Raw genomic sequence first — 9000 nt, 5'->3', positions numbered from 1 at the left:
CCTATTTTAACAGAATTTGTAGCTCCCCGTTACCTGTCAGACCTCATCAAACCTTGACCTTCTGTCAAACCTGTTCAAATTGGCCATTAATTCAAACAAGTATTAGAGAGAACAGGTAGGGCATGAAATTAATGCAGAGAAAATCTATTTCCGCTACTTTTCCGCTTCCTTTTCCCATAGATACATGGGAGGCTTGGCAGCTAGGACCACCACCAAGTCAAGGGATTCTGTGCGAAGAGGGGACTCTTTCCCTTTGGTGCCTCAACAAATCACTACCTACAGCCAGAAGCAGCCTCTGCCCATAGAACCTTGCAGCCACGTTCAGGTCCTCCCTCCATTCAATTTGCTGCAGCGCAACAAAGTGCTCCAAAAATAACGTTTATTTTTTGAAACTGGAAAATGGCACAAACCACCCCAAAGGAGAGAATGACAATGGCGTGAGTTCAGTGTGGGCTCATGAACTGGCCCTCCTTGCCAGGGACAGGAAACTGGAACCTCACAGAAAGAGACTGCATGGAACCAGATTGAACACAAGTGCCAGAAACCGCGGCCGTCGACGGCCAAATCCTGCCGAAAGGATAACTGACCTGCCTGTCAGTCCTTTGCTAGAGCGAGCGCAAGGACTGTGCCGTGGCTCTACAGCTATAAACACCTCCACTTTGCAGGTCTGCATGTACAATAGGCTAGAGCACGCATATTAAGTGAGGAGAAATTTAAAGATCAGAAATATTTCCAAATGATAGCTTTAAAGTTGGGGAGCAGCAGTGCTTGAACATCTGACTTCAATTCTGAACTATTTTTGATGAGCGGATCTTGATGCAGTACCCCAAATACACTCACAGTTTCTGTTCAAAATGGTATTCATCAGTAATGATAGAGCCGTTATGTATGAACTGCTAAACAGGGGCCACACCGCCACTGCTGAGTGGACTAAATTAAGTTGGACTGCGCAGAGGAGAAATAAACTAAATCATTCTCTTTGAATAGACAGAGCCAGATTTGCCACTACCTTAAATCTTGTATAACTGTTTAGATCATGTCAATGTAGGGTAATTTTTATGACAATGAAGTTATAAATGCATAATAAATCCATCTAGAAAAATTCCTTGCCTATGAAGAACAGAAAGTAATTTTAATTTCTGAAGTATTAAAAGCTGAATGCCAAATTGTAATGCTAAAATTGAAGTCAGAAGTTATATGAAGACAGGTTTTCAGAAGCAGTAATTTCTTGATGTAATATTTGAAAGTGATCAATTCAAATTCTGCTTTTGAAAAATTCTCTGAGCTTTGATCTCACTCCAAGTTTAGCCCAGAACAACTATTATATGGCTGACATTAAAAAGTCTCAAAACAAAGTGATTTATAATGGAAACACAGAAAATAAATCACTATTTCAGAACTTCCTAACACACCACAGATTAGATCCAGAAGGTCAGACAAAGTTGTCATTGAGTGTGCGAGCTCTCCCTGCTGCAGCTGAGGACCACAACAAACAGAAGAGCAAATTGATGAACTTGATCAGGTACACATAATGACTTGTGCCTTCCTAGGTATCACTGAAAGCAGCACTTAAAGATTATGATCTACAAAGATTGTAACATGACCACAATCATGCAACAAGTTGAGAAGCAAGGCTTCCTCCGGCTGGACCAAATACATATGTTCACCAACGCCCTGCTGAAGAATATTTGACCACTAAAATGAGAAGAGCCATTAACATCCTGAATTAATGGGCTTAGTGGTTTTCAAATGAGGCATTTTCATGATGGACATGGTGTGGATTCAGCAAAGTTTGCTGTTCAACAAATACAGCTTCAATTTCAAAGATTTGATTAAGCTTAATACCATTAGGGAACCATTACTGATTTTATGCTGTTGTTGTTACTGCTTTAACTATCAGTTTCTGAACCAAAAACTGCAGACAGTTGGCTTGACCAAAAGTCAAGGTTTAGGAATGCAAAAGCAAATCCAAGGTACAGATGAGCTTCAGATGTGGACAGGCTTCACAGGGTTTAATAGGCTCTCCAGAGTCTGTCAGGTCACAGAGGCTTTTTCTTTGGGGGGGGGGTGGGGTGGGGGGGGTGCGTGCACATTTGTTTCTTTGTGGTTTTTGTTTGTTTTAAACACTTCTGGCCTCAGCCAGAGTAGTTATTGCATGCAACAATTAAAAAAAACCTCACAACAATCTTTTGTTTTATTGGATACCATTTACAAAAAAACAAAACAAATGAAAATAATCTTCTTAATAAACAACCCTTGATCACCACCACGTGTTTCTAAAACAGGCAGATGTTCACAGTTAAATCTGCCAAATAATACTACTACTTTTTTGTAAACGTTAATGGTGAAAGAACAATAATAATGGTTTTAGTCAATCATCATTAGTACTTGCAAGTACAAATATAAATTAAATAAGACTCAAAAAACTTGTACAATAAAATCTGCTATAAACAAAGCTAATTAAAAAGAACTGCTCTCAACCTGTGTTGTGGGTTTCATCTTGTTTTAAAATTAAAAGCAGTATTTATTTTTCTGAAGCATCCAAATGAATGTTCATATCCAGATGTCCTTACAAAGAAACATGATCTTCATTCTTTCCTCATTTTTTTAATCTGTTTATACTATATTTTACTTCTGATTGTCTTTTTCTTCCTTGGCAATCCTCTTCGTCACACCACTGAAATACTTCTCACGGAAAGAATTGTGTCCCCTGTACGGCATATACTGACCATCCAACAAGTAAGAATTCTGCTCTTGATCCTGCATGGCATCAAAATGCAAGCATTAGATTTCACAGTAGTATGTTCAACATGCATCGCCATTGGTTTTCCTCCAGACTTTTTCAAACAACTGCAAGCAAGCTTAAAGTTGTTGGGGTTTTTTTTTACAATTTAGGTCAAACATTAAGGCAAACATTTAAGTCACTAGATTGATTAAAAAATTTCAAAGATACAATGCTAAGGTTTCCATTAGGATTAACAGGAACATATGCATCCTACTGCAAAGTCTTAACATTTAGCAGAAATTAAAATCCTTATGCAATGGATTCTCATTTGACATTGTTCAAATACAAGCTGTAAGCAGACAAGGGGGGGGTTGGTGGTGGTTTTGTTTGGAGTTTTTTAATGTACTCATTCAAATTTTAATTATTCTACTCTGTACAGCAAAATGACGCAAGCAGTCAGTACCAGACATTTGAAGTTTTAATAGCACTGCATCACTGGAAATATCTCTGCTAACATCACGAGATTCCAACTCTTGCATGAATGAATGAGAGCACAGGTACTATGCCACACAGACTTTTATAAAGGAAAATATAAAGGTTAGTTTCCAGAAAAAATACCATCTGGAGAATTCAATCACTCAGAGGTTTGTGGAAGGCAGGTACAAACAGAAGAGGAACACAAATGACTAAATTGCATTCCTACAGTTACTGAAGAAGCACGATCACAGGATTTTTTTCTTGTGCAGTATTCACCTACTTCTGGAAGTTAAAGTTGAAACAGTAAATCCCTACAAGTAATACCTATTTGACATCAGCCAAGTATATAGTTTAGAAAATTTGCCTATTGTATATACAAAGGTTTAGTTCATCATGTACTGTGGCTTTATACAATTAAGATGCAGTATTGATAACATTAGTAGACAAGTAAGATAAACAATACATCAAACTGAATGCTAAAGAAAACTGATGGCAACTTTTAAAAGTTTTACGCTTAAGGTTGATGTCAGTTTATTATGCTCAATAGCAAGATGGAATTGAGATAAGCAGCCTCGCATAGAACAACTGAACTGTGCAAAGAGAAAATAAAAGCAAGCATACAAGAGAACTAAACCTCTATTCCACTAAATGTTTCTCCTCAATGCATGCTCATTGTTATAAATTTTTAAGCAATGCAGCAACATACAGATTGCTTCAATACTTAAGTTTACAGTTCAGAGTTATTTGTTGATATTTGAAAACAAGGTTGCTGTGGCATGCTTTAACATAAGCAGCAGGAACACAAAAGTAGATTTAAGTCAATATTTTCATACTACAAGTACTACACTGTAAGGTTGAACTAAATCCTAGGGGACAATCTCCCCCTTTAGCTATTTTGTAGCCTTTCCAGGCTCTCACCTAGCAAGATCAACACCTCATCTTCCTTTGGATGTCCCAATATGCATTCTAAAGGAGTGAAACAAAAAGTTTTTCAACACAGCAAGACGTTTGTGTGCAGGTGTAAGTGCCCTCTTCTGGACACCGTGAGATATTCTGTGAAGGAGTTCTCTCCCATCCTACCAGATAACCAGCAGCATGCCACTGGCTTCAATTAACTTGCTAAATGTTAAGCGTCACGTGGATATCGAACATGTAAAGCATGTACACCAGTAGCAGCAAATCAGTTCTATTTAAGTAGTGCACTGTTGGAAAATCACAGGAGAAAATGACCTTGATAAACCCACTGCAGACACAGTACTATCTATTGTCTTTTGGTCGCCTGTGAGAGACTGCCATCTCCAAGACCATTCTTAGGCTGATAATCAATACGCTTTTAACATATCCATGTAAAAAAAATAAATATACAGGCAGAGAGGAAACAAGGAGGAGTTCTGACATGCCCCTCTCACAGTCAGCCTTTACGCACTCCTCTAGGTCTCTTATACAGGACCACTCTGAGGAAAAGAGCACTTACTCTTCCCCTGAATTTGCAGGTCAGCAATCCTTCTTTGACCTAAACATAGAATATATTTTTATAACTTTGGGATGTGTTTTAATGGTAATTCTATATAATTTGCTTGTTTTGAGAAATAGATGGAATATTTGACCCTGAAGGATAATGATATATGGGTCAACAGTATTTTAACATAAAAATTAATCCCCACAGCCTCTAAGAGGTCACACATCTGTACACCATTCATCTTAAGTAATGAAACGCTGATTCAGGATGAAGGGAGGAAGGAAGAAAATAACTACCCTCTCTATCCCCAAGCTGGTTAGGGCAAAGACAGGATATGGTAATGTACGAGAACAAACTTCAGGTTAAACACACAGCTGTAAGAGGAGCGCCTGCATTCACCAAATGGAAACAGGTTTGGTACATCACTCCACAGCAGAATCCATTTTATCAATCCAGGCAGGCCTCAAAAGCTATGCAAATCACTGCTTGATAGGCAAGAGGTCTGCAGTCAGGCACAGATTTCTTGGGAGAGTTTACAAAAGCAGCTCCTGGCCTGCATGACAGTAATTCCAGCTTAAGAGCTTTCATTTCCTATCTCTCCTCTGTACAGACATCACTGTCCAATAAAGATGGTAATTGCTTTAAAGAAAAATAGTAGATTGGGAATTGCTTCTTAAAAAACGAAAAAGAAAATAAGAAATCCTGAAGTACCTGTAGATGCCACTCACTGTTGACATTCAGTAGTCAAAACAGGTTTATGGGCAACATGAGAACTGATCAAAGTAAAAGGAATTCTTGTATTTCAGAGACTAATGATTTCTGAACAAATTCTAACTTAGGGTATTTTTTATCTACCTGGCAAACTGAATGGGTACAATCTAAACACTAGGGATAGGCTGCATTTAACTCTACAGAAATAAGAACTTGTCAAAAATAATCTTCATGAAACAATTTACTGTGACTATTTGCACTAGAATTTATCTGGGAATCAGGCACCAGCTCGTTTCAATAAGGAAGCCAGCCAAACATTCTCAGTCAAGCTCTACCTTGAGTAATATAAATTGGTAGAATATGCACTCTAAATATCTGACAGGAATGTTTTGCAGTAAAAGAAGATCTCTTATGGAGGGTGTCAATATCAGCATCAACTCTCCTTCAAGTGCATTAACTGTCCAGGGCAGTTAATATGGAGGTTTTTTTCTTTTCTCTTGCCTTTTTTTTTAAAAAAAACCAAAAAAGTTTAAATTCACGGAATGGAGTTGAACCACAGTATTTGAAGGGAGATAGTCTCTTTCCTTCTCTTAACATGACACACTGGAGGAGCAATAAGCAGTACTGTATCACAATGACATACAGCTGCATCTAGGGATGAGTAGCTTTCTTCCACTTACTTACTTTGAAACAACTGGTCATCTTTTTCAAGGTCCAAAGTTTGTAAATGGTTATTCAACACAAAACAGTGAGACTTCCCAAGAAATCATTTCCAAGACAGCAATGATCAGCCTGCCTGGCACTAAGTCAGCTCTTTCCCCAGTCTGCCAGCGCTACCAAGATGATAAAGACTTCTTCCTTTATTTGTAAGCCAGAACTGAAGATGTTAGTTAACCCCTGGTTTTATCACCATCCTTGGTTCTCACTTTGAACAATTTAAGTTCTCAAAACAGCAGAATAATCGCAAACAACAGTTATCACGTAAAACTTCTGCTCTGAAATGTTTTGTGATGACTTCTGTGACAACTGAAAGCCAACAAAGCCCTTGTCAAACTGCATGCTACCGAATTGCTTCTAGCTAATTAGCTTCTAGCTAATTTGAGTTTTCAACTCAAATCTCATTTGTTCAAAAGACAACACTAAAAAAGTGTTACAGATCTTCAATAAATAATGAAAGAGATGGAAGAAAAAGGAAGCTTAAACATAACAAGAAAGCTTTATTTTTATTTAAATCATGATGAATGTGAAGTGATATTCTGAAGATTTTTGTGAATCTAGCACACCTCAAGTTCAGCCTCAGGGTAATTACCCACATTCAGTTTCTGTTTAAAAAAAAAAAAATCTTGCTAGCACTATCACAGCTTCCTACCACTCTACATCTGGTGCTGGACAGTAGCTACAGAAACCACTTGTAGTAATGTTATACAGCTATAAACAACAAGAAGCAGTTTCCAAATCAGAGACAACAGGGTCATATCCAGGAAAAGACACTGCTAAATTCAGTAGGAAAAATTCTACACCAGTAACAACTCTGGAGTGACCGTGTGGCATGGAAATGCTGGACCCATTCTGAGTGGTGGATTTGTATGCCCGATGCTCCAGAGTCCTTTCCTGGGCAGTCATATGCTCAAAGTTCATCCTTCAGTCAAGTTTTCTGTTTCACCTTGGTGCATAACTTCTAGGTGTCACTTTTAGCCCTTATTACAGATTTTTCCTTCAATATTTTCTTAACAAGTCCTGATTAGTAACTTCAGAACTAGGTAGCATTGACCAGCCAAATAGATACTATATATTTCTGTAAGACAGCGAGCAGAGGAATGAAACAAGTAATTCAGCAATAGCTGAAATAATTCAGCATGGGGAAAGCAACAAGCTAGACATAGTGTTGTAAAGAAAGGGAACACCAAACAACCCTACAGTTAAACAGTCAGTAAGTCTACCGCTTCTGGAAACAGCTGATTTATCACCAGATATAAATTCCCAAGAACCCTCGTGGTAGTAAGTTTTTATACTCCAGTTTTCCTACTGATTAACCACTTACCAGTTATTTCACATTTAAAGAAAAAAAATCACCGTGACAATTCAGATATAGGTGGCACAGACTGAGACCCTTTAGCCTTACATCACTATATTTTTTACAGCTTTTGAAAAATATACTGGCACAATAGAAGGTACATTTTCACTTGATTCAGGCTGGAACAATTGGTTCAAACCTCTTCGGACTTAAAGCAGAAGGCTGAACTCCTATGATACCACAGTCAACAGATATTACAACACAAATCTGCTTGGCCAACAGCTTCTCATTCTCGCACTACCACTGTATTTATATATGAATGCCTACAGTCTTTGGAGAGTTGAACTGGTGTTCACCGCTTAAAAAAAGCCTCCCTTCACAGTTCAATGAAGGTAGACTCACACACAGTCCTGCCTACTATAATATCAATTAGAAAGTTTTGTTTCAGGTTTAGAGAGATACTGGGGAGACCCATATCCATTTACTACCGGAAGAAGGGACACTAACGTCCAAAGAAAAAAGTAATACAATAGGCTAGTAAGCTCTCACTTCATATCACTTCTGTTTTGTTCCTCTCCTGTTCCACACTTCAGTTCTTCACTTCTCTTATTCTTCTGCCTTCAGAGTTTTAGAAGACTAGGAGTCGCTAGTTGGCTGCTGCTAGCTGCCCTCCACAACAACTGCTTTCATTCATTTTTATTATTGTCACTATAATTTAAGACTGGGGAGCAGGGGAGTTACTAATGACCACCATGGTTGCCCAAAAAAAAGCCTTAAATATTAAAACCCAAGCAACTCTTCTGTGCATATTGTGCACATGCTGGAAAAGCCTATTCATATCAAAACTGTGTTCAGTAAGAAATCTTTTCCAGTTGGCATGATATCATCGTAAACTTAAATAGAACAAACTGGATGCTTACAAGATGAGTTACATAGCACCTTTTGTGAGGTTTTTTTTAATTCAACCTTTATGATCTTCATGCTTATGATTAATTATGATAGATTAATACTTCAACTAGACATATGCACTTTTTGCATTCACTTTGGTGTCCTTTATAGTACAAGCACAATCAAATTGCACCATCAATTTCACGTTCGTTAACTGGATTCATTTCTTGTTAAGAATTTAGTCTTAATGCTGAAATCAAGTTTGCTGTGAAATGTGCAATGCATTATTGGTGGCAAACACTGGGGAAACCAAAGGACTGCATAATGACACTACACGATTTGTAAAACTTCTTAGCCCCTTCCAAGTACCAAACTAAGCTGAATTAAAAGGCATTTGAGACTGTTACAAACCAGTTTGGTAAGGCAGACGAGAACTGTTTGGAAACATAAAAGCTTGCATATTCGCAAAAATTCACTCTTCCATTTTGGAAAAAGACAAATGGCCAAAGCTCCAGCTATTGAATTTTATGAACATACCCAGTGAGTCAGAAGTATCCAATTCAAAGGCTGTTCAGGATATTAAGACAGGAAAAACACATCCCAGGTAAGGGACAAAAGGGTAGTGAAATCTTGGATAGTTAGACACCAAACAAGACCCTAAAAAAAAGCAGTCACTGGCTAAGGAGTCAATATGCAGTTTGTTACTTGGACAAGTTTTGCATCGTC

General features: G+C 38.0%; 1 protein-coding gene across 5 annotated transcripts in view; it reads right to left on the bottom strand.

The window, feature by feature from the left end:
- Positions 1 to 2172: 2172 nt before the first annotated feature.
- The window catches only part of TRMT11 (tRNA methyltransferase 11 homolog), a 29292-nt gene continuing 22464 nt past the window's right edge, over positions 2173 to 9000 (bottom strand). For all 5 annotated transcript variants that reach the window (XM_037390951.1, XM_037390950.1, XM_037390952.1 and 2 more), the window contains one exon: positions 2173 to 2760. In XM_037390951.1, the coding sequence (XP_037246848.1) occupies positions 2629 to 2760 (132 nt within the window). In that variant the 3' untranslated portion in view covers positions 2173 to 2628. The remainder of the gene's footprint in view (positions 2761 to 9000) is intronic.

The sequence above is a fragment of the Falco rusticolus genome, chromosome 6 (assembly GCF_015220075.1).
Source record: "Falco rusticolus isolate bFalRus1 chromosome 6, bFalRus1.pri, whole genome shotgun sequence".
In the NCBI taxonomy this organism is placed as follows: domain Eukaryota; kingdom Metazoa; phylum Chordata; class Aves; order Falconiformes; family Falconidae; genus Falco; species Falco rusticolus.
Note: the sequence above shows the minus strand (reverse complement) of the source record. Positions and strands in the feature narration are given on the sequence as shown.